Genomic DNA, 16,079 nt, shown 5'->3' on the forward strand with positions numbered 1-16,079 from the left:
GCTTGTATCTGCCGTGCTGAATAGAGCAGCTCTCTGCCTGTCAGTTAGCTGATAGGCTGATGAGGACTCTAAGCCACTCCACACAATGGCGGAAATGGCCATACTGCCTGACTTCCTTAATTGTGGAGCCCGCCAGGGACTGGGCGGCTTTTTTTTCTTCCTCTTTTTTCCCCCTCTCTCCTCCTCAACTTTTTTCTGTTTTCTTCATTTCATCCTCACGTACTCTGACCCCCCCACTCACACATCTCTGTACTATTTGAGTTGTCTTCCTCTTCTCCTCCTCATCATTTGTCGTCCCTCTCCCTCTGTGTCTCTTTTTAGTAAGTGGTGGGTCTTGCATATGACAGATTTATCCCAAGTTTGCTTCAGTTACCACTAAAGAGATGGAGGCAGGAGAGGAAGAAGGGGGGGGACACTTTTGAAGTAAAGGAGCATATCTCCCATAGTGGTTATCTATGTCAGGCTGGCGGATGAATTTGCTTCTGGAGAGAGAGGCCTGAAGGATGTGGTATGGGAATGGTCAGAGCTTTAGGTAGTACCTATGGCTAAAAGAATTGTTTCAATGACAGGTACTTGGACATTTTCAAAAATATGTCAATGATTTTGTTTTGCAGTCGTGGTCAACCATATCCGTCTATCATCAATATGAGTTTTCTAACTTTGGATAGCCACGAACCATACGCTTACCCATACCTTACCCATACCTTACCCATACCTTACCCATACCTTACCCATACCTTACCCTCTGCCACTCTTCCAGACTGGCAGACCCGGGGCCAGGTGCAGTGCTGGCTGGAGGGTGTTTGCTGTGTCCAGGCCCAGCTGGCAGTGGTCGGTGGTGGCCGAGGTCTTCTCCCTCAACCTCTTCGTTGGGCTCTTCTCCCTGACTGCCAGCTTCCACTGTGCAAATAGTGCCCCCCAGAGGAGTAAGGTAACTACACCATCCTTCTATATCATCCACCCTCACACAGGACAAGACATGCATATCAGCCACCTGAAACCACATAGACCGTTCCATTGTGATATCACAACTGTGTGCCTGAGGAAACTATATGGTACAATTTATAGAAATATGGTATGTGAATTTACAGACTGTTTATTTTTCAATGATAAATGCCATATATTGATACATTTAAGGAGTTGTTCACGATTTTACAACTTGATGTTAGATGGTGCCTTACCCTGAAAGTAGTCTATGGGCCAAGAGAAACTAATCCAGGTTTCACTTTTCTTTAAACAGCCACTACAAACATCTGCTAACCTTAACCACCACAAGCTAACAATCAATGGATGTGATGAGGGCATGTGAGCATGTTTTTACAAAAATTATGTCCAAATCACCTGAAATCAAATCAACTCCATATTTGGTTTGCTGTTACTTAAAGGTGAATTGGCCATAAACATTTTTTTTTTAAACATGCTCACATCACTTCCATGAATTGTTAGCTTGTGGTGGCCAAAGTTAACTGAAGTTTGTAGTGGCTGTTTAAAGAGAACTGAACCCTGGGTTACAGTTCATACTGGCCCATAGATACTTTCAGGGTGAAGAACCATCTAACTACTCCTTTAAGTCTCGTCTTGTTGTCAGGTTGCGCATTGGGGTGCGCTGTGCTGTGGCCTGGGCCTGTGTAACCAGCACACTCTGGTGTTGTACGTGGTGGTCATCATTCCCAGGGTCATGCTCCACCTCTGCTCTCACAGAGTAAGTTTAACGACACACCGCTCTTTTCCATCTGAGTGGCCATAGAGACGTAACACAACCAGGTAGACGAACTGGCCCATCTGAAAGGATGCTGAATAGATGTTATTGTGTGATTGTGTCAGGAGCTATCTGTCTGTGGGCTGATGTCTCTGGGACTGTGTTTCCTGCCTGTCTCCTACCTGGACACAGCTCGCTGGAGCTGGGGAGGCCAGACTTCCCTCTCAGGCCTCCTCACTCACCTACAGAGGACTGGGTACGGCACCTTTAGCCTAGTACACACTTATATACATTTACATATACTGTACTAACATACATTACAGTATATTGGAGCTTTACCACAAACTCTAGTGTGGGAGGTATGGTAGTGAGTTGATGTGTTTCTTTCTTTAATAATTGACCCTAGGCCAAGACAGAGGGAACCTCACCATGATGCTAAAGTGAGTATTATTCACTTTATTTTACAGATGAAGTCATTGCTATATCGAAATAGTTTTCTGGTATATTACATTAAATGTTGAATATTGAAGGTTATTTATTAGATAATGTGATCTGTAGAAGGGAAAGAGTTGTTTTCTAATGCTTTTGGCTCTAGACAGACAGGTTTAAACATCACACAAAAACCCATCAGTTCTGTTCTGAAGGAGGGAATCCATCCATCGCCAGTACTGGAGCCCGTCTGTCCCTCTCTTTCTTCTCTCTCCCCAGCTTTTGTTCTTCCCGCTCCCCTCTCTACCATCAAAGCAGAACTGAACCTGCTTAGAGGACCACATCTCTGTGTTCTGTTTCTCCAGCAGTTTGAAATGATCACTCAGCTCTGGTGTTTAAGCATGACAAGCTGTGATGACAGACACTGCAATATAGCTGGAGAGATTGTGTTTTCCTCCAACAACCCCCTCTATCCCCCCTGTCATCCAACTTCTGGTATTTTTCTACGGCTGACGCTTCTTAAGACCCCCCACCACCAACCCCCTCAGCCCGGCCCCACCCACTTCCATCACCCCCGCTGGTTGATGGACAAACATACCTTCAAGACGAGGGAGAGAGGCAAACATGACAAGCATGTCACATTGGGGACGTAAACCTCCCTAGAGAAGCTGACACAGTCTTACACACATATGCACATAACACACACACACATCGGCCTACACTCAATGATATGGAGACTCAATATGCTGTCAAAAAGAGATGGGTATTAAAGAAGAGGCAGGGAGCTATCTCTGCTCTGGGGAAGTGTCTGTGACTGACAGGCTCTCTGACAGGGGTTGGGTGGAGGACACATTTGTTGGTGTCTGTCAATCGGATGGAAAGGTGCATACAGTCATTAGAGTTAGTCTGTTTGATTAGAGAGGGGTCAGTTATTTGTGTCTTCCAGTCACAAGAAAGGGAAGTGGGAGGTTATTCAATAATTGGGGTCCTTCAGTTTGATGAAGGTTAGAGGGATGCGGTCATAGAGACATTGGTGTCTGCTAGTCAGAGGTTTTTGGTGTGTGTGTGTGTGTCAGGGCTCAGCTGACCCACTGTATGGCTGACCTGTCCCTCCCTGTGCTGGTCCTGGCTGGACTGGGCCTGTTCCTCCTCCTGGGACAGGTAAGGTAACACACCAGACAGACAGAAATCCCTCTCTGACAGGCGCAATCCAAGTCCATATACACTCACTTCATTCCTTCATGAGAAATAAAACCATTGCGAAGTGCTTTTAACATGAAAATAAACTATTCGACCTGTCGTGCTGCCATGGCACTGTACAATTAAAAGAAGAAAGGGAGATTTTGATGTGTTTGTCTACTAGTTGTAATGATGTGCATGTGAATGCATGTATCTGTATGTAGCAGTGCTCTCTGATGCAGTAATTCATTACAGTAGTGCCTATGCTGGGGTCGGTTGGGTGCCACTGATAAGGCAGAGCAGAGCCAGGCAGTCCCCAGGGCACTGCCAACCCCCTGCCTCCCCCTGCCTTCCCTGGGGGGCACCCAGACACACTTGGCTTTACACACACACAGACACACAAGCATGAACGTGCGCAAACACACTCGCAAACATACGTGGGTCATTCCATTGATATTCCATGGAAAGGCAAGTTTCCTGAAATACAGCACAATAAATATGCTATTTTTTCCAATTCTCATTTCCATTCACATAATTGTGTTTTGATTACCACTAGGGGATAGTGTTTTTTCGTTAGTTTATAAAACCATTTACAACTATCCTCTGTGCTGTAATGGTGATGTGAGGCAGAGTGGTTGGCTCGTCACACAGTGACTCACACGCTGTCGTCCAGACCCAGCATTAGGAAAGCAATCATGCTGTGGGCTACAGAACGTGTTAGCTGTAATAGTGAGTCTGTCTACAGGCGGGGTGATGTTATCTCTCCTGTACCTTGATGAATTTGGGAGTGAATTGCACTGGGTGTGTTTTCATGTATTTGTTGGGAGGGTGAAAATAAATGTGATATTGAGAAAGTAATATATATGGTATTTCTGTGTATATGTCTGTGTAAGGCCAGTTCTCTCATGGCGATGCCTGTCCTTCTACTCCAGGAGGCGCCGTGTTGTTCCCTGGCTACTGACGACCATGCTGCTACTCTACTCCCTGTTCTTTGCCTGGAGAGCCAACCTGGACATCAGCAGACCCCTACTGCTGGGAGTGGTGAGTGATGGGCCATGGGGCTTAGTTAGGGCAGGCAGGGAGGCTACTGGATGGGCCTGAGTTGAGATGCCACAGTCTCCTCTGACCCAGGTAAAAGGCTGTGTTGTGTGTTTGATCTCTCTGCAGGTGGAGCGGTTCTGGCTTCAGAGCGATGCTGTGGTGTGTGTGATGGCTGGGCTGGGCCTGAGTTGGACACACACAGGCCTGGAGAGGAGGCTAGGCCATGGGGGTCTGTGGAGGGCCGGAGGCTGGCTCTTCACCGTAGGTGTCCTGGCACACATGGTGCACTCCAACCATCGGTAAGCATCATAACCTGTCAACTGACTTAGGCTTGATGGCACATCCTGTGTGTGGGGTTATAACATTGTAGTATCTTTACCACCAACTGTTTTCAAGGTTTGCCGCACAAACTAGAAAATACATGTTGTCTTATAGGTTGGGGGTCGCACACAACGTGTTGAGTATTTTACTCCCAAAACTCCCTCCACACTAGTCTCACCTGAGCTAACCCAACAGTTCTCTCTGTACTTCAAACTGGAGCCTGCACTCCACATGGCAGGTATTTTATTCTCCCGTCTCTCCTCACCCCATGGTAGGGGCTAAAGAGAGGCACGGTTAGCACATAGATTTCACTGTGAATGCTGAGTGTGAGATGTTAGCCATGAGAGGCAGCAGATTACACCAGCATGGTGCTGCGCTCTGCCTGGCAGGCTGGGGCCGCTATCACACAGCTGCTTTGATCAGGAGGAGAGCCTGGCCTACACTGTCAGACCCATTGCACCTGTCTACCCACGATTAGATAGGCAGAGCTGGGGCTGTGACAACTTACCACAGAGCAACTTGAAAGCATGCATACAGTACATGAATGCACACACACAATCCTCCGAAGTGAAGACCTACAAACACAACCTCGCTGCTGTGTACACAAACGTACACTTGTTATGTGTCAGTGTGGTTAGAGAAAATATGTTTTCTCCCGTTGACTTGTAAAGGTTTGTGTTGCATCCCTCCCAGGGAGTGTGATCAGAGCATTAACAGTGTTGTGGAGCGGTTCGGCAGGGAGCTTCTGGCCTCTGTCCCTCCAGGCTCTATCATCCTGACCCGGGGAGACCTCCCAGGGAACTCCCTGCGCTACCTCCACTACTGCCAGGGGGTCCGGCCTGACGTACACCTCGTTGACCAGGAGGTTAGTACTGAGCCTTATATTGGGTTTATTTAGGCCCAAGACACCATGCCTAGCTTTATTAAATTATAATTAGAGCTATATTATAATAGATTTGGAAATGAATCTGAACCTGATACTGAAGACAGGCCATACAGGTTAGACAATAGAGTTGCGATGATGATGATCTCAGTAAGGCTCCTATTCATTACTACTCTCTCCCCCTCCAGATGATGACGTACAGCTGGTACGTGGCCAAGCTGGGCCAGCATCACCCTGGGGTTCATTTCCCTGGGCTCTGGTGGGACCCGGTCCACACTGAGGAGAAGGACACCTTCAGTCTGGAGCAGTTCCTCTCTCACAACACACAGTGAGTGAGGGGGTGAGAGAGTGAGAGAGTGAGTGAGTTGAGAGAACTGGTGAGGTTGAATGGGAGCACTGAGTGGTTGATACAATAATCAGTGCATTGAGGAAATAAGACTTAACTGCTGCCTCGAGATTAACAATGCTTCAGCCATATGTGGGAAAGACTGCAGAGAAATACTGAATACATAATGAGTAGATATGATTTACTGTGTGACTACTGTATCCATCTGACTATAGTAGTCTGGGGAAACAGAGATCAAATGGGTTGGACAGGAGTCCTTAAAATGCCAAGCCCACCAGGGGGCAGTGTTTGCTTGGCCAACATGAACATCTCTAAGGGGGGCAACACTGGCCAGTGGGATCAACCCTGTAGGGCACAGCACTGGAGAGGAGAGTGAAGCGGAGCAGTAGGAATGGTGTATGTGCATATGCTCATCTGTGTATTTGTTGGGTAAGAGTGGAGGCATACAGTACCAGTCAAGAGTTTGGACACACCTACTCATTCAAGGGTTTTTCTTTATTTTTACTATTTTCTCCTTTGTAGAATAATAGTGAAGACATCAAAACTATGAAATAACACATATGGAATCATGTACTAACCAAAAAAGTGTTAAACAAATCAAAATAGATTTTAGATTTTAGATTCTTCAAAGTAGCCACCCTTTGCCTTGATGACAGCTTTGCACACTCTCTCAACCAGCTTCACCTCCTTCAAGACTTTTCCAACAGTCTTGAAGGAGTTCCCACATATGCTGAGCACTTGTTAGCCTCTTTTCCTTCACTCTGAGGTCCAACTCATCCCAAACCATCTCAATTGGGTTGAGGTCAGGTAATTGTGGAGGCCAGGTCATCTGATGCAGCACTCCATCACTCTCCTTCTTGGTCAAATAGCCCTTACACAGCCTGGAGGTGTGTTGGGTCATTGTCCTGTTGAAAAACAAATGATAGTCCCGCTAAGCACGAACCAGATGGGATGACATATTGCTGCAGAATGCTGTGGTAGCCATGCTGGTTAAGTGTGCCTTGAATTCTAAGTGAATCACCAACAGTGTCACCAGCAAAGCACCATCACACCACCTCCTCCATGCTTCACGGTGGGAAACACACATGCAGAGATCATCCGTTCACCTACTCTCTGTCTCACAAAGAACCAAAAATCTCAGATTTGGACTCATCAGACCAATGGACAGATTTCCACCGGTCTAATTGCTCGTGCTACTTGGCCCAAGCAAGTCTCTTCTTATTGGTGTCCTTTAGTAGTGGTTTCTTTGCAGCAATTTGACCATGAAGGCCTGATTCACGCAGTCACATCTGAACAGTTGATGTTGAGATGTGTCTGTTTCTTGAACTCTGTGAAGCATTTATTTGGGCTGCAATTTCTGAGGCTGGTAACTCTAATGAACTTATCCTCTGCAGCAGAGGTAACTCTGGGTCTTCCTTTCCTGTGGCGGTCCTCATGAGAGCCAGTTTCATCATAGCGCTTGATGGTTTTTGCGACTGCACTTGAGTAAACTTTCAAAGTTCTTGAAATGTTCCTTATTGACTGACCTTCATGTCTTAAAGTAATGATGGACTGTCATTTCTCTTTGCTTATTCGAGCTGTTCTTGCCATAATATGGACTTGGTCTTTTACCAAATAGGGCTATCTTCTGTATACCACCCCTACCTTGTCACAACACAACTGATTGGCTCAAACGCATTAAGAAGGAAAGAATTTCCACAAATTAACTTTTAACAAGGCACACCTGTTCATTGAAATGCATTCCAGGTGACTACCTCATGAAGCTGGTTGAGAGAATGCCAAGAGTGCAAAGCTGTCATCAAGGCAAAGGGTAGCTACTTTGAAGAACCTAAAATATAAAATATATTTTGATTTGTTTAACACTTTACGTTACTACATGATTCCATATGTGTTATTTCATAGTTTTGATGTCTTCACTATTCTACAATGTAGAAAATAGTAAAAATAAAGAAAAACCCTTGAATGAGTTGGTGTGTCCAAACTTTTGACTGGTACTGTATATAAAAAGTATTTGGACACCCCTTCAAATTAGTAGATTTGGCTATTTCAACAACACCCGTTGCTGACAAGTGTAAAAAATTGAGCACACAGACATGCAAACTCCATAGACAAACATTGGCAATAGAATGGCCTTACTGAAGAGCACAGTAAAAATAAAGAAAAACTCTTGAATGAGTAGGTGTGTCCAAACTTTTGACTGTACTGTATGTGCTTCCCATGTATGCCTATTCAGTTCTATCAGCAGCCACCTGGGCTGAGAGTGAGTAGTGTTTGAGGGGAGAGTGAGTAGTGTTTGAGGGGAGAGTGAGTAGTGCTTGAGGGGAGAGTGAGTAGTGTTTGAGGGGAGAGTGAGTAGTGTTTGAGGGGAGATGGACAGCTGGGGTTAGGTCCCTTCAGAGGTTTCCAGCCTTGTGGTTGTTCTCTGCCCACTTCAGAAGCACGGTGCCTGCCTGATTGTGTGTGTCTGCAGGGGGGCTGTGCTGGCCTGTATCGGGCTGCCTAACGGGGACCCCAGCTGGGAGAGGAGCTTCTCTCGCTGGCCCCTAGGCGTGTGTGACCACCTGGTGCCTGCCCAGGAGCACTTCCACCCGGAGGAGTGGGCCCGTCGCACCCGCTACATCTATAACTGGACCGAGCCACACAACAGGTACACAGTACATTACACACAAAGCCCAGAGGGCCCACTGGAGGGGTGGGGGGCCCTGCTCAGCAGGAGAAGCCTACACTCCATGGGGAGTCTATGGGATTCTGCTAGTCACCATGGAAATGGTCATACTGTAGACCAGATATCAAACTCATTCCACAGAGGGCTGAGTGTCTGTGAGTTTTCATCCTCCCTTGTACTTGATTGATGAATTAAGGTCACTGATTAGTAAGGAACTCCTCTCACCTGGTTGTCTAGGTCTTGAAAGGCAAAACCAGCAGACGCTAGGCCCTCCATGGAATTAGTTTGACACCCCTGCTGGAGGCCTATGCCATAGCATTTCTGTACACTTACTGTATGTTTGTTTCTACCATGACAAACATGCTAGTTAGGAATCCATTGAGGAATCTTATGATCAGAGATACTCTTTGGTGTTGACTATTCCTTCTCTATGTGGTCTTTCACTGGCAGAGAACCGACGTTCCTACAGCAAGGTTTCCTCTGTTTTCCATGCTCTGATCCAGAAGCTCTTTCTGCATTATACCAAAGCAAGACATTAGGCCTTTAGCTATTTGAAATGAGACTGAAGATGAAACATAATGAGTTTCTTATTGCGTTTTGTCAATAAGTGTGTCAAAAGTGGAATTAGTCAAAGCTCCATATTCTGTTGCCGTTGCCAGCAGCCCCTCATTCACTGCGATAATCATGGCTGAATACTGTGACATTATTTCCCTCGCCCTCACAAGCGTGTCCGTCGATGCCCACAAGCCAAATATTAGCTCAGAACCCTGTTAAAATATCATTTTGAAGAAGAGGTCAAGTGTTTATACGCAACAAAATGGAAAAGGATATATGGGTTATTCCATGTCTAATGTGTTGCTATTGTTGCTCTGCCGTCTGATGTTTTGACAGTACTGTATATATTCACATTAGGTTTGTGAAAACCTAAACCTGCATACTTGGTTGAACAATATACCCTGAACATAAATATAAATGCAACATCTAAAGTGTTGGTCCCATGTTTTATGAGCTGAAATAGAAGATCCCAGAAATTTTGCAAACGCACCAAAAGCTTATTTCTCTCAAATTTTGTGCACAAATTTGTTTACATCCCTGTGAGCATTTATCCTTTGCCAAGATAATTCTTCCACCTGACAGGTGTGACGTATCAAGAAGCTGATTAAATAGCATGATCATTACACAGGTGCACCTTGTGCTGGGGACAATAAAAGGCCGCTCTAAAATGTGCAGTTTTGTCACACAACACAATGCCACAGATGTCTCAAGTTTTTTGAGGAAGCGTGCAATTGCCATGCTGATTGCAGGAATATCCACCAGAGCTGTTTCCAGAGAATTTAATGTTAATTTCTCTACTATAAGCCGCCTCCAACGTTGTTTTAAAGAATTTGTCATTACGTCCAACCGGCCTCATAACCGCAGACCACGTTTATGGTGTCGTGTGGGCAAGCGGTTTGCTGATATCAACGTTGTGAACAGAGTGCCCCATGGTGGCGGTGGGGTTATGGTAAGGGCAGGCATAAGCTATAGACAATGAACAGAATTGCATTTTATCGATGGCAATTTGAATGCACAGAGATACCGTGACAAGATCCTGAGGCCCATTGTTGTGCCATTCATCCGCCGCCATCACCAAGTGTTTCAGCATAATGCACGGCCCCATGTCGCAAGGTTCTGTTTACAATTCCTGGAAGCTGAAAATGTCCCAGTTCTTCCATGGCCTGCATACTCACCAGACATGTCACCCATTGAGCATGTTTGGGATGCTCTGGATCGTCGTGTACGACAGCATGTTCCAGTTCCCGCCAATATCCAGCAACTTTGCACAGCCATTGAAGAGGAGTGGGACAACATTACCAGGCAACTACCCTTTTTTTAAAGGTATCTGTGACCAACAGGTGCATATCTGTATTCCCAGTCATGTGAAATCCATAGATTAGGGCCTGAATAATTTATTTGAATTAACCAATTTTACTTATATGAACTGTAACTCAGTAAAATCTTTGAAATTGTTGCATGTCACGTTTATATTTTTGTTCAGTATATATTAAAACCAATAGTGATACAGAATGAATATGATAGTGTGGAAGGAATGATGCATAAGAAAAGCCCCAGAGGTGTTGAGATAAAGAGCTGTTTTTGTGTCTGGTTCCAGCTTCCACCCAGGGTCCTGGGAGAGGGTGGCTAATGAGGAGATGTGGCAGGCCAGGTACAGTAAAGAGTTAACCCTGAAGACACTGACTCCTTCTTCTCTGTTACGGTCACTGTATATGTATAGTTTACAGATAGAGCCTCTATGACAGATCACCCTTGTCTGCTAGCTTAAACAAATACATAACCCAGTCTGGTGTGGTAGAGCACCAGCTATTCTACATGAAATGCTGTTGTGTAGCTAGCATCTACATAAATCACTCTATTCTGATAGTGCATCTCTGCAGATAGATCTCTACGGTTCATCCATCCATCCAGAACTTAGCCCTGAGCCTGTGATGTATCCTCTTTGTTTCAGGATGAAGACGGCTTTCTTTATGTTTGACCTGGCTGAGAGGATCCAGGGAGAGGGGAAAGCTCGCCTGTTTGAGCTCTCCTACACTGTGAGTCAGTCCTCCCATAGTAAACATATAGGAGTATGAGCATAAACCAATAGATTATGGTTATTGTGTACAAGTTGTGTTCTTTGTGATTGACAGCTGTATAAGGAGATCGTGGAGAGGCATACAGACTACCCTCCCAACTGGGATAAAAACCTGGCCCTGGCCAGCGAGAGGCTCCTGCGTTCAGGGAAGCAGGGCCACAGCCCTGACAGCCTGCTGACCTGCAGCATCCAGCACTTCAGCCTGTACCTGGACAAGGAGCCCACCGACTCCCAGGCCCCCGCTATCCGCACCGCCGTCTCCCACCTGCTGCAGGAGAGGACCAGGCTCCGGCAGAAACACACCCCGTGAGGGAGGGGAGTGTCAGATAGAGCAGGCATACAGGAAGTACTGCAGGACACCATGGAGACTCTCTGACGAGAGTCAGAGCCAGGGGATGTTGACTGACCTACAGGCTGCGTCTGGTGCTCTAGTGGTTGGGATGAAGGGTTTTGTCAGGGGTTGAACACGCCCAGTACAGTGGAGAGTAGACTGGGCTCTACCGGCATTCATCATGGAAAAATGTATGTATGATGACCTGGAAAATTCTGTGATGAAGTAGGACAGGAAAAACATCCCTTGTCAAATACTTGGCTACAACATGGGACCTAATATGGAGGTAGTGCTGGGGATGGAGCTCTCTGTGATGAGGTGGGGTTGTCCAGACAAGCAGGAACCAGGCTGCACCTCACACTGCAGCAATGTTTTCCACTGGGGACATTACATGACCTTTGCAGCCTGGATTGAACCCAATCAAGCTGTTCAAGTCTCCCACACATACACACTTTTATTTACTATTTCCCCGTCTCATTTTTCTGTCTCTCTCTGTATCTCTTTCTCTCTCACAGCTTTTAATGTTATGATTATGTGGCCGTGGCCACCTGCTGATTTAGTTATATTTTTCTCCCATTAGGTGGCAGGGCTGAGATTGAGGGAAACCCAATTTGGGTGCAGAAATGGGGGATTAGAGCAGGCTCTTAATCTGTGACGGACTTGTGCATTGCCGCGCTGTCCTGGGCTCTGGGCTCTTAGCGTGACCCTGGCTCCCAGTCGCCACCACTGCCCACCGACTATCCATCCATCTGAGTTGGTCCTTTAAAAACGAATGGATTCAATTAGCTTTTTTTCTCCCTTTGACGACAGAGCTATAATCCCTCATAGATTTAAATTAAATATGAAATGTTACAATGCCAGGGACCCTTTTAGAGGGGTGTGTGTGTGTGTGTGTGTGTGTGTGTGTGTGTGTGTGTGTGTGTGTGTGTGTGTGTGTGTGTGTGTGTGTGTGTGTGTGTGTGTGTGTGTGTGTGTGTGCCCCTCCAGTGATACGCAGAGAGGAAAATCACACGCACACACACCGAGCAGTGGAGCGCTTTCATCTCCAGAGAGACATTCCGTCACGCAGACATCGAGTCACAACCACAGTCACGCAGACACTCAGAGACGTTGCATCCAGGCACGCAAAGGTCCTCAGCAGCACGACCCACACTCCTGGATAGATGGACTCAGTCACTTGAGGCTGGTCTGAGAGACATGGTGATTCAGTACACTTGATTACATCTTTAACTACTTTCCTTTTCATTCCTTCTCCCCTCTGTTCTCGCATAGACTTTCTACCTAATTTACCGTACACATTCTCAGTCTGTGAACATGCTATTTCACTCTTTCGGGGCTGGTGTGTTTGATATTTGGGCGCCACTGATTTCTATGAGACCTGGTCCACAGCCACTCCTGTGTCCACAGCCACTCCTGTGTCCACAGCCAGCCTAGCCTGTGTCCTGTCCTGTCATCTGCTCTCATTGTACTTTTAATGGCATGGACAGAGAGGACAGAGCACTAGAAGTGCTGCTCCGGTCCAATCAGAAAACAACCTGCCCTCTGCTCTGTCCACGGGGCTGGCTGATGAGAATTGGCCTAGAACAGGTGGCTCATCTCTCTCTCAGAAAAAAGTGTTTTTCTCTTCTCCAAAGATTAAAATACTCTTAAGAAATACTTTTTTTTTTCAGAGCTTTACTTTACTGTTTCTACTGTGTTAGTTAATTTTTTCTATGAGACATTTTATTTCTGGTGTAAATATATTTACTGATTTATACAAATATATACAAATCAGTATTAAAAGGAGATGCAAAAAAATCACCAAAAATCTATTTGAAGCTGTTTGAATCTGCCATTTATATTTTTTGTGTTTTTCTCTCTCTGCCACCTTACTGTATTGTTATCCTTTTCTCATCTCACGTCCTCAGTTCTGCTTTATTCTCCCTCTCTGTCATCGTTTCTGTCTCCCTCCCTCTCTAACACCCCTCTGTCCCCCTGTCTCTTGCCCTCCCGGCCCCCTGTCTCTGAGATTCAGTTGCCCACCCCAAATCAGCAAGCTGCCGAAGGATTGTAGGAACCCATGGAATCGCCATGACCACGGATGCAGGCAGGGAGCCACGGCAATGCTGGAATGTGGGGCGTCTGAGGAGATAAGAGCTGTGAGCCCAGCCAGGGAGTGGGGAGGGATGGAGGGAGAGGGGGGAAAGAGACAGGGAGGGTGAAAGAGAGAAGCAATCCTGTGAATGGGAGACCGAGACGACAGAGAAATAGGGGAGGGGGGGAGAACGAGAGAGAGACAGAGAGAGAGAGAGGGGGGGGGGGGCATGGGGGGCACACTGGAGATGGGAAGCCAGCCTTATTCCTCTTTGCATTTCATTTACATCCCTGGCCGTATCGACCAATCGGATTGGGAGCAAAGCCCAGGGCTTAGGAGGGGAATAAAAAGACAAAATGCCTTTGCTGCTCTCATCCCTCCCTGATAATACCCCTTCTGTTTTTCTTTTCTCTTTTTCTCCGTCTATAAGTAGATACTGTCCGAAATGCCAGCGGAAAAGCGACACCTCCGCTTTCTGTGTATCTCAGATAGACCGAACGGGAGCAGGGGCTGAAAAAACAGCTTTAGTGGCTGGGTCTATCTCCTCTGCTCTCTGGCTGGATGGAGAAGGTTGGAGGGGGGTAGGGGGACTGGTGTTTGGTAACAGAATGGGGGGTTGGAGAGACATAATGTACTGAGCTGGCCACAGATTGTGCCGCATATTACACTGAAAAACTTCCCTGCAGATCAGTTTTCTAAACAGGGAAACCTGTTTCATGGGTGTTTACTCTGCGCGACCCATTTCTGTGATCCTGGCCAATGGCCGTGACTGAACTTACTGTGCTAAAACATATTTTTAGCACAGGATTGTTCTTGTTATTCATCCATACTTGCAGGTTTATCTAATGCGGTGGCTCTTGTCGGTTGGTTTTGCACCGTAGGTCTTATAGACGGCAGTATGGAGTGGAGTGTCCCCATAGTCATGACTAAGACTCCAAGGTGCCTTAGCGTCATACAGACTAGCTGGGATATTCAAGTTGTTTCCACCTTTTGTCGTTAGCTGTTTTTATACTGTAAGCACAACACAACAAGCCAAGTCAAATAGGACACTTATGGGTCCAAGCCTGTTCCTTTATGTTATGCTATAGGTTATTTTCCTCTGTGGGAATGACTGTTGTTATGTGTGAATTGCCTTACAGATTAAGTTTGCCATTGCCTTCATGAGTGTGTGTCAGTGTGTGACGGGTGTTGTTTGAAACCCTGCAAGTACAGTGTGTTTGTGGGTTTACAGAGTGTCTGTTTGTACAGGTGCTAGCAGCTCTCTCCATTGTCTTTATGTGCTTGTGTTGGTTTGTTTATCTCCTGTTTACGGAAAGTCTCAAATTTGTATTCTCCGCCTTTAAGTGTCCCTGCCTGGTTTTAAATGGATTAAGTCATTGTGTTGATGAGTACTTTGTCCATGTATTTTTGTAAGAATATTAGGTCTATTGTGTTGTCACAGGCCCTTGTGTTGTTGCTGCTGCTGATATAGAGCTTATTGAAAGGGCTTGTTGTTGAACAGATGAGAATCCTTCACAACAGTGGCCTGCTGCAAAGCATGTAGACACAGGGAGGGAGGCCCTGTTACCTGCTTCCACCAGAAGCCTGGGGAAGATAAAGTCACCTCAGGACCCCCATTACTACACCTCCACAGCATTTTCCTCCTCCACCTCCTTCTCCACCTCCTCGTCCACCTCCTCATCGTCTCTTTAATAAAGACCTCAACAATAGGGACAGATATGGGAGGGATTAGGGGTCAGGGGGTTGGGGGATTTGGCCATCTACATTTCCAGGATCAATCTTGAACCCTTGCTTATCTCTGGCCCCAGCCCCCATATACCTCCGGTGGGCTGCCTGGCCCTAGCCTGGGTGAGGCCTGGCCCTGCCTGGCTGTGTTGCTCCTCTAGCAGGGCATGGGGGGCTGGTGGTGCCTGGCTGGTAGGAGAGGATCCATGGCTTCCCTGTCCAGGCTGGGGAGGTGGGGAGGGATAAAGGCTTTACCCAGGCAGCCAGGGGCATGGAGGACCACAGGGGATTTGTGGACAAAGGGTTCTTACACTCTGTCTCTATAGTACACCTCCGCCTCTAAAGCTCCACTGACAGGTGTGTGGGTGTTTTGAGTCTATTTGTGTATGTACTTTAAATGTGTATTTTAGTATTCCAGTATTGCAAATGTGAAATAACCTCTTGGAGTTATACTCTGCTAACTGAATTTTATCCTAAGTTCCCGTTATCTTGCATACACACATTTGTTTATTTGATACAGCCCCTCTCCACCACTGCATTTTCTTATATCAAAGACAAAACAGTGCAGAGCGTAATTGAAAATGGCTAACGTGGAGAAAGGACTCTCTCCGCATTGACTACAGAGAGTCAGAAAAAGCCCCTTTCTCCGCTCTCTTCTTAGATCTATTTAAATAATTGAGGAGTAAACTGACAATTTAGGCCCTTTTATGGACGCCCCTGGCCTTTCAGGGGTCTCTCCATTTGCCCTATACAA

At 46.4% G+C, this 16,079-nt stretch overlaps 1 protein-coding gene across 2 annotated transcripts in view; it reads left to right on the forward strand.

Moving 5' to 3' along the window:
* Positions 1-13,182, forward strand: part of LOC111969014 (protein O-mannosyl-transferase TMEM260) — a 36,136-nt gene extending 22,954 nt beyond the window's left edge. For both annotated transcript variants that reach the window (XM_070445174.1, XM_070445172.1), the window contains 9 exons: positions 3,205-3,294; positions 4,243-4,348; positions 4,475-4,647; positions 5,363-5,534; positions 5,741-5,880; positions 8,369-8,545; positions 10,716-10,769; positions 11,070-11,154; positions 11,251-13,182. In XM_070445174.1, the coding sequence (XP_070301275.1) occupies positions 3,205-3,294; positions 4,243-4,348; positions 4,475-4,647; positions 5,363-5,534; positions 5,741-5,880; positions 8,369-8,545; positions 10,716-10,769; positions 11,070-11,154; positions 11,251-11,505 (1,252 nt within the window). In that variant the 3' untranslated portion in view covers positions 11,506-13,182. The remainder of the gene's footprint in view (positions 1-3,204; positions 3,295-4,242; positions 4,349-4,474; positions 4,648-5,362; positions 5,535-5,740; positions 5,881-8,368; positions 8,546-10,715; positions 10,770-11,069; positions 11,155-11,250) is intronic.
* Positions 13,183-16,079: the final 2,897 nt, after the last annotated feature.

This window comes from Salvelinus sp. IW2-2015, linkage group LG9 (assembly GCF_002910315.2).
Source record: "Salvelinus sp. IW2-2015 linkage group LG9, ASM291031v2, whole genome shotgun sequence".
In the NCBI taxonomy this organism is placed as follows: domain Eukaryota; kingdom Metazoa; phylum Chordata; class Actinopteri; order Salmoniformes; family Salmonidae; genus Salvelinus; species Salvelinus sp. IW2-2015.